Raw genomic sequence first — 14,352 nt, 5'->3', positions numbered from 1 at the left:
CCATGGAAGCTTGAAAAGCAGTTGAAAGTAACTGACTTTAACAGGCCCAATGAACTTCTTGAAAGTTGTTTTAAAAGCAGGTGCATTCCTAGATACGATCCTCGATTCTGTATCAGCAGGCAGCTGCCCATCCTCTATCCCCCAGCTTCTGAAGATGGAAGACTGGCTTTGAAAGGGGAAAAAGCAGAGGGTCTTTAGCCTAAGGTTGACTGACGTAGTTGAGAACCTGTGAACCATACAGGAACAGAGTATTTCACGACCGAATGCACCCTAAATGCTCAGTGAGTTTTCACCCGTGTATATACCTGTGTTATCAACACCCAGATCAAGATATACAACATGTCTAGCATCCCCACAAGACTAAAGATGCCATCTTAAACAGGAAAACTTTCAGCTAATTAATTAAAAACAAGACAGACAAAAGTGAAAAACTCAACGGAAGTATCAGAAGATGAAGTTGGGGAAATCTCCCAGAAAACAGAACAAAAAGAGAAAGAAAATAGAAAAACAGACCAAAAAAATAAATAAAATAAAGGTAGATTAGAGATCAGTCGAGTAAATCCAACATCCATAATAGGAGTTCCAAGACAGAGAACAGAAAAACAGGGGTGATGGGACTTCTCTAGTGGCGCAGTGGTTAAGAATCTGCCTGCCGGTGCAGGAGATGCGGGTTCAAGCCCTGGTCTGGGAAGATCCCACATGCTGTGGAGCAACTGAGCCCATGGCCACAACTACTGAGCCTGCGCTTTAGAGCCTGTGAGCCACAACTACTGAGCCTGCGCTCTAGAGCCTGCGTACCACATACTGAGCCCACGTGCCACAACTACTGAAGCCCGTGTGCCTAGAGCCCATGGTCCACAACGAGAAGCCACCGCAATAAGAGGCCCCCGCTCGCCGCAACTAGAGAAAGCCTGCACGCAGCAATGAAGACCCAACGCAGCCATTAATCAATTAATTAATTAATTAACTTAAAAAAAAGGGTAAAATGATCAGCAAAGTAATTTTAAAAAATAATTTCTCAAAAATTTAAGAACAGGGATTTTCAGTTTCCAAGAGGCCCACATCCATGCATGTCATTGTGAAATTACAGTGGGAGGAACAGATAACATAGAACAGATACATAAAAAGAATCAGTAGTCAGAAGGGCTTCAGAATTCTCAACAGCAACACCTGAACAATGTCCTCAAAATTCTGGAGGAAAAGTACTTCTGAATGAGAATTATAACCCAGAAAAACAAAAAAGGCCATTCAAGTATGAGGGTAAAATGAGAACGTTTTTAGAAATGCAAATTCTCAAAAATGTATCTTCTGTGCATCTTTTCATGGGGCGCTACCAAATGTCCTCAACCAAAATGAGATGTAAACCAAGAAATACTAAGACATGAGATACAGAAAAACAGAGGATCCAGTTCACCAGAGAAGCAAAGGAAATCTCTAGGCTACCGGTAAAGGAACATCCCAAGCTAACAGCGCCACCCTGAAGACTGGGAGGCTCAGGCAGGAACTGCTGTTTTCAATCAGTCACCTGAAGCTTCCTAATTAAGTCACATACAGTATAACTTTGTTAACAACACACTTCACTTTTTAAAAATATTTTTTAAAAGGGAGAAAAATGAGAATAGCCATGAACCTGTGAGAAATTTTTTCTTTCAAAATAACTTAGACAAGCGTTTTAGACATTAAAAAATGAAAGTTTACAAAACTTATAGCATACAAACACACAAAGGGGGTGTTTAAATTGCAAAAATGCTTCAAGAATACCCACTTATATATAACTGCTATGCTATTCTCAATTCATTAGCTTTTTATTACAGTATTTCTATTTGGAAACAATATAAACCTAGAGAAGCTAATGACCTGCTGGGTTGGACTAGTCAGGCTGATTCCGAGAACACATTAAGCAATACAAAATGGCTTAATTGTTTGCCACTTAATAAACATGAAAATAGGTACAGAGTAATGAAAAAACAAACAACTTTTAATAAAATGTGTTTGTTGTCATGTGTAATATTATTAGCTATTAGCCCCTATTCTATTTCATTTTTCTTTTAATACGATTTTCCTACTTTAAAATCACATATTTGTCCTTCTTACTTAACAATGATGACATAAGAAATAAAAAAACTTTTGCTTCTTTAGAAGAGAATATCTTGAGAAGGCAACTCTCCAGACAGAAGGGATTAATAATCACTGATATCCCCCAACACTGGTAACACACAGGAACCCCTCTCCTCTGTCCTCTTCCCTTCTTAAACAAGCCAAGGAAAAATTACAAGGTAAATTACTTCTTTAATAATCCATCAGGAGGAAGCTAGGAGAAAAGTATACCAGGCAGAGCTCCGGCAAAGTTATGAACATACCCCAAATCTAAATATTTGAATTTTCATATTCCTTTTTGTCTCCAAGTACAGTGGAACTATGGTTCCATGTAAAAACACTCATCTGAAATCTTATACTCACCTTTTCATGAGGTAGACATTTACCCCAGTACCAAAGCCAAGCTTCTGCATAAACGGAGAGGCAGGAATATTTATGCATGGAGTTAAACACAATGCTAAACGTCAGAAAGAGAAATAAAAGATAAAATTAGTATTTGAAAAGACGTCTACAGATGCATCCTACCATTCTCAATATATTATTCTTAAAGAGTATTAACTGGCAAAGTCTTGGAAAGCAATTTGACACTATCTATCCTAATTTTAAATGGATACCCTTTGACCAAGTCTACTTTTAGAGCTCGATCTGACAGTAACACTAAAGCAGTGGTCAGTAAATGGCCTGTTTTTGTATGGCCCACAAGCTAAGAATCGATTTTTACATTTTGAAAGCCCTGTTAAAAAATAGATAAAGAAGGTCTCTTGGTCAAATCCTTAGACTTCACGACTCTCTTCCAACATGGCCCAAGACAACTCTCCAAACAGCACCATGGCAACGAAGTGTAGACACAGCTGCACCAAATTTACAGAAGATCAACTGAAAAGCCTCATCAATGCTTTCAACCAAAAAACTTACCCAGGTTATGCTACCAAACGAAGACTTGCCTTTAATAACACTGAAGAGTCTAGAATACAGATTTGGTTTCAGAATCGAAGAGCTAGGAACTGATTCCAGAAAAGATCAGAACCTGAGTAGGACTTAGAATCAAGCCAAGATCACCCTGAAAGAAGATTCAAAGTAGAAAAGACAGACAGTGTCATATCAGCTACACTCCTCTCAATTACACACCCTCATCAAGGCATTTATGGACCACCGTTATCATGGGATTGATTCCAGAGAGCAACTTGCTAAAGAAACCAGGGTTCTAGAGTCAAGAGTTCAATTCTGGTTTCAAAATCGAAGATCTAGATTCCATGTCCAGAAAAAACGAGAAATTGAGGAGGCCTTAGAACAAAGACAAAACCAGGGACAAGATCTCTGAGTTAAGAAAATTCGAAGTATAGAAAGTAACTACACAGAATGGCACCAATCTCACTAGTGACTGTCTTATTTCTCTGGAGCCAGAACAGGGGAAACATAGAGACAGATTCAGTGTACTTGATTGTCATCAGTCTGGACTCCAAATCTCTCTCTCTTCCTGGGAACATATCCTTCTAAACACACCTCCAGCTTCTCCAGAAGCTGAGCCTTTCAGAGACGGTAAACAGGACTTCAGGAAGCAACAACAGATGTAAGGCACCACGCAGCCCTACTGACTTAGCCTGGATCCAGAGTTCAGCAGATTTTGAGGACAACAAAATAAACTTTTTAATATCATTTTTCAGCCATCATAGTAATGACTGATTCAGGCAAAAATCATAAAAAAAAGAAGAATATAACAATAGGGTTCCTATGTGGCCCACAGAGCCTAAACTATTTACTATCATATATGCATGCATATACATGTGAATATCGGTATGTGCTTTTGTGGTCGCAAAAAGACAAAAAAGCCTAAGTATTCATCATTAGAGTCATAATTATAGTATATCTATATTACAGAGTATTATACAGTCATTAAAAAAGATGAGATAGAGGAGTCCTACTTTTGCTAATGAACAATTAACTGCTCCCAGAATTGCTATCTTGCCATGAACAACTAGAAAGTTTGACAAGATATAATGGTTTTCAGATACTTGACAACTGGCAGAGCAGGACTGTAAACTCTGAGAGAAGAGAAACAAATGAGGTGAGTCCTATCATTGACCTAACTTACTGCTTAAAGGTAGTTTCCAGGCTGCAGTGCAAAGAAACACAGCAGAGGCCTTGTCAAATTGAGGAGATGGAGATTAGAGGTCAACAAGATTTAAGTAGCTAGAATTTGTGGAATAGAGAACTAAAGAGGGAGCCAAAAAGTGGGAGAAAAAGCTCCAGAGATCTTAAAAGAGGTCTCTCTTTGAGCGTTTGGCTAAGTACTTACCTGCACATAGAATGGACAGAACCCCCCAAAGCTGAGGAAAGCACCAAACGCACGCAATAGGTTAAACAATTACCAGAGATTATACAGGTCTAGGAATAGTTCAATTGCCATCAGCCAGAGCATGGTAATTCTCACAGTATTGAGTGAAGTCCTCTAAAGAGTCACTCTTAGTGGTACAGCTACATTTTAGCCCATGGAAAAAGTTTAGAACAAAGCTTACAAGCAAGCCTCAAAAGAAACAAGCTAATGTGCAGGTGACCTAACTGGACCATAACAAAACCACACACCCTTCAAAGGAATAACAAAATCTAGCACTCAACAATATTAAATGTCCAGCAGCCATAAAATATTACCAGGCATGAAAGAAGCAAGAAACCATGGCCCATCTCAGGAGAAAAATAAACCAACAGAAACATACCACAAAATGGCAGTCATGTAGAATTAGCAGATAAGAACCTTAAGATATAATCTCCAAAATATGCTCAATAATGTAAAGGAAAATGTGAGCATAACAAGGAAAGAAAAAGATGTAAAAAAAGATCCAAACGGAACTTCAAGGAATGAAAAATACAATGAATAAGAACACCACCTTAGAGAAGCAGAAGGAAAAGTAACTAAATTTTAAGACGAAGCAACAGAAACTACCAAAAATGAAGCACTGCGAAAAAGATTAGGAAAAAAATAAAGAAATCATCAGTGAGCTATGAGACAAGAGCAAAACAGTAGGTTTAAATCCAACCATACAGAATTACATTAAGTGTAAATGGTCTGAACAGTGTTGTCCAATAGAACTTTCTGTCTTGATGAAAATGTTCTATATCTGTGTTGTCCAGGAAGGGAGCCACTAGTCACATGTGGTTACTGAGCACTTGAAATGTGGCTAGCAAAACTGAGGAACTAAATTTGTAATTTAATTTTATTTCATTTGAACCTAAATTTAAATTGCCACATGTCGCTAGTGCCTAAACATTCCAATTAAAGACAGAAGTTGTCAGAATGGATAAAAACAAAACAACACATAACTACATGCTGTCTATAATAAATTCACTTTAAATATAAAGATATAAATATGTTAAAAGTAAAAGGTTGGAAAACATATACCATCAAAACACTAAACAAAATAAAACTGGGTGGCTCTATTGATACCACATAAAGTGGACTATGAACAGGGTACAACAATAACCATCCTAAACGTATATGGTACCTAATAACAAGTTTCAAAATACGTAAAGCAACAACTGATAGGACTGGAAAAAAGACACATCCACAATTGTAGCTGGAGACACTCCTCTCTCAGTAATAGAATAAGTAAACAGAAAAATCAGTAAGGATACAGAAGATTTGAACAAAACAACATAAACAAGTCAACCGGCTTGACCTAACTGACACTTATGGAACACTGCACCCAACAACAGCAGAAAATATCTTTTCAAGTGCATGAAGCATCCACCAAGATAGATAAACCTCTAGTCAGTCTGATCAAGAAAGAAAGAAAGAAAATATAAAATACCAGTACCAGAAATGAAAAAAGCGATAGCACTACAAATCCTACCAACATTAGAAGGGCAATAAGAGTATATCACAAATAACTTTATGCCAGTAACTTTGACAACTCAGAACAGACAAACTCCTTGAAAAAACACTAACAGGGCTTACAGAGGAAGAAATAGATAACCTGTATAGCCCTACATCTATTAACTGTGAAGTCACAGTTAAAATTTTTCTAATATTTTAAACTAAAAACTCCAGGCCCACATGGTTTTCCTGGTAAATTCTACCAGTTAAGAAATACTGTCATTTCTACAAATACTCTTCAAGAAAAAGAAGGAAACACTTCCCATCTTACTTTATAAATACAAAATACCCTGATACCAAAACTAGACAGACACTCCATACAGTCAATATCTCTCATGAACATAGAAAATATTAGCAAATTGAATCAAGCAATACATTATGGCCAATGTATTGGCTTTACCCCAGGAATGAAAGGTTGGTTTGAGATTTTAAAATTAACATAATTTACCACATGAACAGTTTAAAAAGGAAAACTTTATCTTAACAGATACTGAAAAAGCACTTGACAAAGTTCAATACCCATTCATGATAATAACCAGGAATAAAGGGAAAATTCCTCAACCTGATTAAGGGCATCTTGGAAAAACCTACATCTAACATAAATACTTCATTAGGAACAAGGCAAGTATGTCTTCTCATACCTCTTTATTCAAATATATACTGGAGCCAGTGCCGTAAGGAAAGAAAAGAGAAATAAAGTAACACAGACGGGGAAAAAAAAGTAAAACTGTCTTTATTCATCTACATTACCACCTATGTACAATATCCCAAGCAATCTACAAAAAAGCTAATAGAATAAGTGAGTTTAGTATGGTTGCAGGACACAAAGTCAATATACAAAAATCTATATACTAAGAGCACAAAACATTTTCTCCTATGTTATCTTCTAGAAATTTTATAATTTTGGCCATTTTTGCATATGATGTGAGCTAAGGGTTGATTTGCATATGGATATCCAATTGGTTTTATTTATTGAAAAGATTACCCTTTGTCCATTGAATTGCCTTGGAAAATACCTTTCTGTGTGTGAGAGGTGGAAAGGTAAAGTAGTTCCTTAATGGTCCAAGTTAAGTTGGTTCTTCACCAGGGAGAACCTACAAATCTGTTAGAATGTCAATAAAATTAACTCATAGATGACCAAACTCTGGCCTATAAAAGAAGTCTTATTTCTTAAGATCAACATTATAAAGATGACTTATGCTAAAATTGTTCATGTGTGATAGATAATAATTAAAGGATCAAACTATAATAATACAAAGATATTTCTGATAGCAATAACAAAGAAGAAAGGTTTATATCTTACCAGATTTCTTTTTTTCAGATAATCTGCTTGGTGTCTTGAAATTATTGGTTTCTTCCATTGTAATAATCACTCAAGGTCCTATGATGAAAATAAAGAGAAAGTTACACTTTAGTTATAAAGAATACATCTTTCATTCATGAAGAAAAAATTCCTGTAATACTATCACTCATTTACATAAAATTTGAGAACTGAAAAAGACCATGACAAATATTTAGTCTGATTTTATTTACAATTAGAAAACTGAAACCCAGAGAAGTACAATTACATACCCAAGGTCATGCTATTACTGATAGTGGGTCTTTTGTTTTAGTTAAAAAATAATAATATGCACACGGTTAAAAAAAAATCACCTAGTACCCTCCCACACTTCCTGGGGGTAGTTATGAACAGGTCTTTTATATCCTTTTAAGAGATTGGCTATGTAAGCAGCATTATTCACAATAGCCAGAAAGAGGAAACAGAAATAGCTATCAGATGATGAATGGATAAACAAAATGTGGCATACAATACACACAATAGAATATTATTCAACAGAGTACATAGTCTAATATGGAATATTATTCAGTCATAAAAAGGATTGTAGTACTAATATAAACTACAACACGAAAGAAACTTGAAAACATTATGCTAAGTGAAAGAAGCCAGACACAAGAGGCCACATATATGATTGCTTTTATACAAAATGTCCAGAAAAGGCAACTCCATAGACAGAAGATAAATTAGTAGTTGCTATGGGCTGAGGGGAAGAGAGAATGTGGAGTGACTGCTAGTGGATGTGTGCTTTCTTTTTTGGGGTGACAAAAATGTTCTAAAATTAGGTAGTGGTTTAATATATTCAATTCTATTCCAAAAACCACTGAATTGTACACTTTCAAAGAGTGAATTTTATGATATGTGAATTGTATCTTAATAATTATTTTTAAATTGTTTTTGAAAATAAAGTGTACATACTGCATACACAAGCAAGTTAATCCAAGCTTTTTATTTCTTCTGTAACATATTTCTTTAAAAAATCCTTTTTATTAAAAAATTTAAATTCATTTTTCTTTTTAAAAAAAGCTACATTCCATATTAGATTTACTATAAAGCAAACTGTTCCAAGCTGAAGATGTGTATTTGTGGGATATCAGCATGTATATGGCATTAAAGCCAAGAGACTGGATAAAATCACCTAGGAAGTACGTATAGATAGAAAACTGAGAGCTCTGAGGAATCTCAGCTTGAGAAATGAAAAACAAAGTAGCCTGAGAAGGGGCCAGAAAAGCAGGATGCAAATAAGCCCTGCAAGAATGGTGTCCTGGAAATCTTACTGCCTTCTATGTCTCACTGCCTTGCCCCGCTCAGCATAAGGCAGATTTGATATTTAGATAGACTGGGACCTCGGATCTTTTACCGGAGTGCTTGCACTTGCACCTGGGGCAATTATGACCAATATGATACCAAAAGGCCACCAACCAACTGCCACTTCTAAGGTGCCAAGAGCAAAAGCAGGGTACTGTGCATGATCCCTGCACACAGCACCGCCAAGGGGGGTGGGCAGACCACCTAAGCCACGCCTCTTGCCCCACCCACCCATCCGCCCCCAAGCTCACCCTATTTAAGGAACCAGCCCACCCTCCTCAGGGAGCGAGCAGGGGCACCTGTTACTTGTTTTTGCTCCCTCATGCCACAGCATGAGTCCCAATAAAGCCTTGTCTGAATTCCTTATCTGGCCTCTTATCAATTTCTATTGATAAAAGAGTTCAAGGACCCGAGTCGGTAACAATAGTTAGAAGCAGCACGAGTGTTAAAAATAAAACCTCCCTTCAATTAAAAACACCTAAGTTGGACTTCCCTGGTGGTGCAGTGGTTAAGAATCCGCCTGCCAATGCAGGGGACACAGTTTCGAGCCCCGGTCTGGGGATATCCCACATGCCGCAGGGCAACTAAGCTCGTGAGCCACAACGACTGAGCCTGCGCTCTAGAGCCCGCGAGCCACAACTACTGAAACCTGTGCGCCTAGAGCCCGTGCTCCGCAACGAGAAGCCACCGCAATGAGAAGCCCGCGCACCGCAACAAAGAGTAGCCCCCGCTCGCTGCAACCAGAGAGAGCCTTCACGCAGGAATGAAGACCCAACGCAGCCAAAAATAAAATAAATAATTAAAAAAAAATTTAAAAACCTAAGTTTAAACAGAAGTCTTTTAACATTTCATTACATTCTAGGACACAGTCCCAACCTACTTGCACCTAAATATATCCTATACATTCCACAGATGTCTGAGGCAACTTTTTTCACTACTACACAGTTTAGGCCTTACTCTACTGATAAGTGGCTTCCGGCCACTGGCCCTAACTCTGTTTCAGATTCTGTATATATTGTTTGTACACATTATATATATGTAAACTGCTAAATTACCGTACTAATCTAAATCAAAAAGTTCTTAGGAAGCATAAAATTGTAAACATTTTAGATGATGATACGTTAGAAATGAGAGTAATATGACTGTTGGCAGAATTTCATAGTTTGTCGAATACCTAGGATATTTTTAAAAAGTCAAGTACTGTTTGAGAAGCAATACTAAAAAGTGGACAACAAGCTAAGCAACAGGTCTACTGGATCAGAGGTCAGTAACTTTTGGACCCTAGGACTAAAAAATACTGGATACTACTGGCAAAGCTGAAGTGTAGCTAGGCAGCAGAAAAAGGAGGGGGGAAAATAAAGAACGGGAGAAAAAGTAAAGATAACTGAGAAAAGAGAAACAAAATAGACGAAAAAAGTAGAATGAAAAAGAACGGGAAAGTTCTGATCACATTATTTCTAAGGTCCTTTACACCTGACACCCTCAGTAGGATTCCCGGAGGTAAAGACGCCCACTGTTTATCCCCGGACCCAGGAGCTTACAGACGCAGGCTGTTAAAATCCTTCTTCCACCCGCTCCGGGGCTCACGGTATCCCTTTGTAAAACAATGACAGCTTGCTAGAGCAGGGCTTCCCATATCTGTCTAACCACCGCCTTCTCCTACGGAGCTTCCATACTAAGTACAACTGTTAAGCTCTGATTCGAGAAAAGGGCAATTTCTTTCTTGAAATCCCCACCTAACCCCATGATGCAGATGCGCACTCGGGTCGCTAAAATGATTCCTAAGATAATTCCCAGTTCAACGCCAAATTCCCAACGTCTTCCACCTGCCTTCCAGGCCCCCAGCTGTCAGGAAAGCAAACGCAGAGGCCTAGGCTCGGGGTGGGTAAACCCCCGGCCAGGCCCACGCGCGGAAAGGACCCGCAAAAGCTCCCCTTACCGGAGCCGCGCGGTGGGACGAGACGTCCAAGCCAAGGCTGTCTTGAAAATTGGTCCCGAGTGGCCCCCGACAATACGCCGCGACCGCCTGGACTTCCCACCTGCCAACACAAGCCCTCGGCAACTGTCGTTGCGATGGGAACCCGCCCGGCTTTCAAAAGCGCGCGCACCGCCCTTACGTCTGCCGAGAACTACGGGGTGCCGCGAAGGACATACCAAGCCGTATTCGCCGTTACTTTTTTTTTTGCTCTTTCCATATTGCTTAGCGATCCCTTTTACTACCTAATTGGGATGATTTGAAGTCAAATTAAAGGAAGAGAAGAGCAGCAAAGGACAAACTGATTTTTACAGTCACTGTCAGCCCTTCAGAGGGACTTTAGTTAAAAAGAAGACATATGCCTGTACTTAGGCTGAACTTCTTCCCCCATTACGAACACTGCGCCCAGAATGTGTAATGGTTATTACATTCATTTTTTTTTTTTTTTTTTTGCGGTACGCAGGCCGCACTCTCACCGCAACGGTAGAGGCTCTCACTGTTGTGGCCTCTCCCATTGCGGAGCACAGGCTCCGGACGCGCAGGCTCAGTAGTTGTGGCTCACGGGCCTAGTTGCTCCGCGGCATGTGGGATCCTCCCAGACCAGGGCTCGAACCCATGTCCCCTGCATTAGCAGGCAGATTCTCTTTTTTGTTTTTGTTGTTTTTGTTTTTTGTTTTTGCGGTGCGCGGGCCCCTCACTATCGTGGCCTATCTTGTTGCGGAGCACAGGCTCCGGACGCGCAGGCCCAGTGGCCATGGCTCACGGGCCCAGCCGCTCCACGGCATGTGGGATCCTCCCGGACCGGGGCACGAACCCGTGTGCCCCACATCGGCAGGCGGACCCTCAACCACTGCGCCACCAGGGAAGCCCAGCAGGCAGATTCTCCACCACTGCGCCACCAGGGAAACCCTTACATGCATTTTTATTACAGATTTATTTGGCCTCTAAACACTGTACCTAAAAATTGATTAGCCTCGAGTAGTAATCATTTTTGGCTGAGACGAAAAATAGATATTCAGAAATTTTGCTAACTCTTATAATCACCACATTCATTTCACAACAAATATTTAGAGAGCACCTACTATATGCCAGGTGTGTATTGAATGCCCACTGTAAAGGATATACTGTAGTAGTCACTAAAAGAGACACACAAGACGATCAAGTCACAGAAACCCCTCCTGCTCAGGAGGATCTTAGAATCTATGCGGTGGGGGAATGGGGGAAGGGCGGGGAAGTACCCTAAGAAAGAAACACACATACAACACAACACAATACAAAACAGACTATGATGTAGGTTACTATGATCGAAAACCACATTGTTATTTCAAATGAGGAAACTATGGCACAGAGAGGTTAAGTAATTTGCCTAAAGTCACAGAGCTAACGAATGGTTGAGCCAGGACTTGAACCCATGTTAAACTTGGACTTCCTCTTTAACAAATGTGTTCAAAACGTCTTCCGCCTTACACACACATACACACCCCTCCACCTCCAGGGCTTTCCCATTTTGGGCCACCCTCTCCTACGCAGAGATGGTCTCATTGCACCTTCCCTCTATTCTCATTCTAATTTTTTTTTTGCGGAGGCATAGTATAGACCTCATCGTCTTTTTTAAAAAAAAATACCTATAATTTTTTATGCTTTTTATTAAGTTCTACATTTTTACAAGCCCTCTGTTTTCTATTCTTACGGCTAATAAAGTTCTGCCAGAGGCTTAGAGCTTCTTAATTAACCGCTGCCTGTGCGAAGTTAACTCTAGGGAGATGAGGATATTGACACAGGTGTAAGATGAAGCAGAAAATATTCACAGGAATGAAGGCCCTTGGGTAAAGGCTTATAACGATACTGTTCCCCATCTTGTAACTACAAAAGTACCTCCAGAGATTATCTGAAGAAGCATCTGAACTTCACAAGCTTAATGTTATTGCCTATGAAATGTAACCACTAATCTCAAAATCTTGCACGCCAGTCAGTTGTCAGGGGAAACAGCTTCCAACCTGAACGGGTTATTTCTCCCAGTGAGTAAATAGCCTGGATTTCTTGGCGTAGGCAAAAGAGACCCAAACTCTGTATTTGACTCTTGGTTGGTTATGCCCAAAGGAATATCTGCATCCTCACCTTTTTATGGAGTAAACTCCAACTTCTGCTCCATTCAGGGCCTCCCCTTTTGAGCCTAGTTTAAAGGAGAAAAAAAAAGGATACTAACTTCTGTTTCCTCTTTTCTACTGCTGATACATTTCAATTCTCTTTGAGGCCATACGGATGCTGGTGATTGGCTAGAAGAATGGTGGGAACGTCTAGGGAAGAGGAAGAAAAAAGTGAAAATTTCAAAATTTCATCTTGTTACCTCTGTCTATCCAACAAGTCAACATGTCCCTAGGGTGTTGCTCTGGCATCCTGAAGCCACTGGGTCCACAGCCGAGGCCACCTGAGTGCCCGCCCCCCAACCATGGTGCTTCTCTTCTGGGTCCCAGTTTTAGTGAATGGCTCCTCCATCTATCCCCACATCCTGAGCCAGGAGCTTCCCTTTCCCTTAACCCATCCAAGTTCTGACAACTCTTCCTTGTGCATCTCTTAAATCTCTTTCCTCCTCCCCATTCCACCTTCCTCTGCCTTGGACTATAAATTCTTATTTCTCTGCACTGATGACCCCAACAGCCTCCTAATTTGCGCCCCCTGAGTCCAGTCACTCCTTGCCTCCAGTTGATTTCCACATTGCTGCCTGGTTAATCTTCCTGAAATGTAGATCTGGAAATCCTTCAGGGTTCCTCATTAACTTCAGGGTGAAAAACAACTTCTCTTAGCATCTGGCTCTGAATGTCTCTAGCTTGGGTTCCTCCAGCTCTGAAGCTGGTCTCCAGTTACACTAAGTTAAGGTAGTTCCCAGAACACGCATGTTTTCTCGTGTCTCCAGCACAAGCCCATGAATTCCTCTCTGCCAGGAAAACCCTTCCCCTCTTCCTGGCTGGATCAGTATCTCCTGATCCTTCAGCTCTTAGCTCAGGAGCTGCCTGTCCCAGGAAACACTCTCTAATGCCCCCAGTCCACGTGATTCCTCCTCCAAGCTTTCAGAATGCCTTCCGACTTTCCCTGTCCCAGCACATAACCCAGTGCATTGGAATTTTCTCTCTACTTCTGTCTTCCCCCACTAGAGTGTCAGTTCTATATCCCGCCCCTGTCTGCCTAGGTGAGTGCTCAGAAATGTTTGGTGAATACATGAGTGAATGACAAGATGGATAAACATTGGTGCATATAGAATTTATCTGTCCTTCAGTGACACAGAATGCGCCAGTTTGTCTGGAAGCTGGTCCTGTTACTGACCTGGGTTCTTGACCTTCCTTAATCAATAGAAATTGATAAGAGGCCAGACAGGAAATTCAGGCAAGGCTTTACGGGGGCCTCCTGCTGTAGCAGGAGGGAGCAAAAACAAGTAACAGATTCCCTTGCTTGTTCCTGGAGCAGGGAGCGAGCTGGTTCGGGTGGGGTGAGGGTAGATACAGGTGCAGGGGTCAGCCGGGAGAGGTGGCTTAGGTGGTCTGCCCACCCTTTTGGTGGAGTTGAGTGCAGAGTGCATGCTCAGTACCCAGCTTGTGCTCCTGGCACTGGGCTTTTGCTCCCAGCTCCTCAGAAGTGGCAGTTGCGTTTTTGGTCTTTTTGTATCTTGTTGTCCATAATTTGCCCTAACTGTGCATGCACACAGCTATTTTTAGTCCCATACAGTTTCTTTGTATTTTGTTGCCTGAGGAGACGTTTGTCCAGGTGCAA

At 40.5% G+C, this 14,352-nt stretch overlaps 1 protein-coding gene and 1 pseudogene across 1 annotated transcript in view; one reads left to right on the top strand and one right to left on the bottom strand.

The window, feature by feature from the left end:
• Positions 1-10,707, bottom strand: part of PBK (PDZ binding kinase) — a 28,855-nt gene extending 18,148 nt beyond the window's left edge. Inside the window, exons 1-3 of the mRNA XM_019941340.3 lie at positions 10,552-10,707; positions 7,272-7,349; positions 2,461-2,554 (exon numbers count right to left, since the gene is read on the bottom strand). Coding sequence (XP_019796899.1) covers positions 2,461-2,554; positions 7,272-7,329 — 152 coding nt within the window. The 5' untranslated portion in view covers positions 7,330-7,349; positions 10,552-10,707. The remainder of the gene's footprint in view (positions 1-2,460; positions 2,555-7,271; positions 7,350-10,551) is intronic.
• Positions 2,926-3,448, top strand: LOC109550897 (double homeobox protein A-like; annotated as a pseudogene).
• Positions 10,708-14,352: the final 3,645 nt, after the last annotated feature.

This window comes from Tursiops truncatus, chromosome 6 (genome assembly GCF_011762595.2).
Source record: "Tursiops truncatus isolate mTurTru1 chromosome 6, mTurTru1.mat.Y, whole genome shotgun sequence".
NCBI classification, from domain to species: domain Eukaryota; kingdom Metazoa; phylum Chordata; class Mammalia; order Artiodactyla; family Delphinidae; genus Tursiops; species Tursiops truncatus.
The sequence above is the reverse complement of the archived record's forward strand: the minus strand, read 5'-3'. Positions and strand labels throughout refer to the sequence as shown.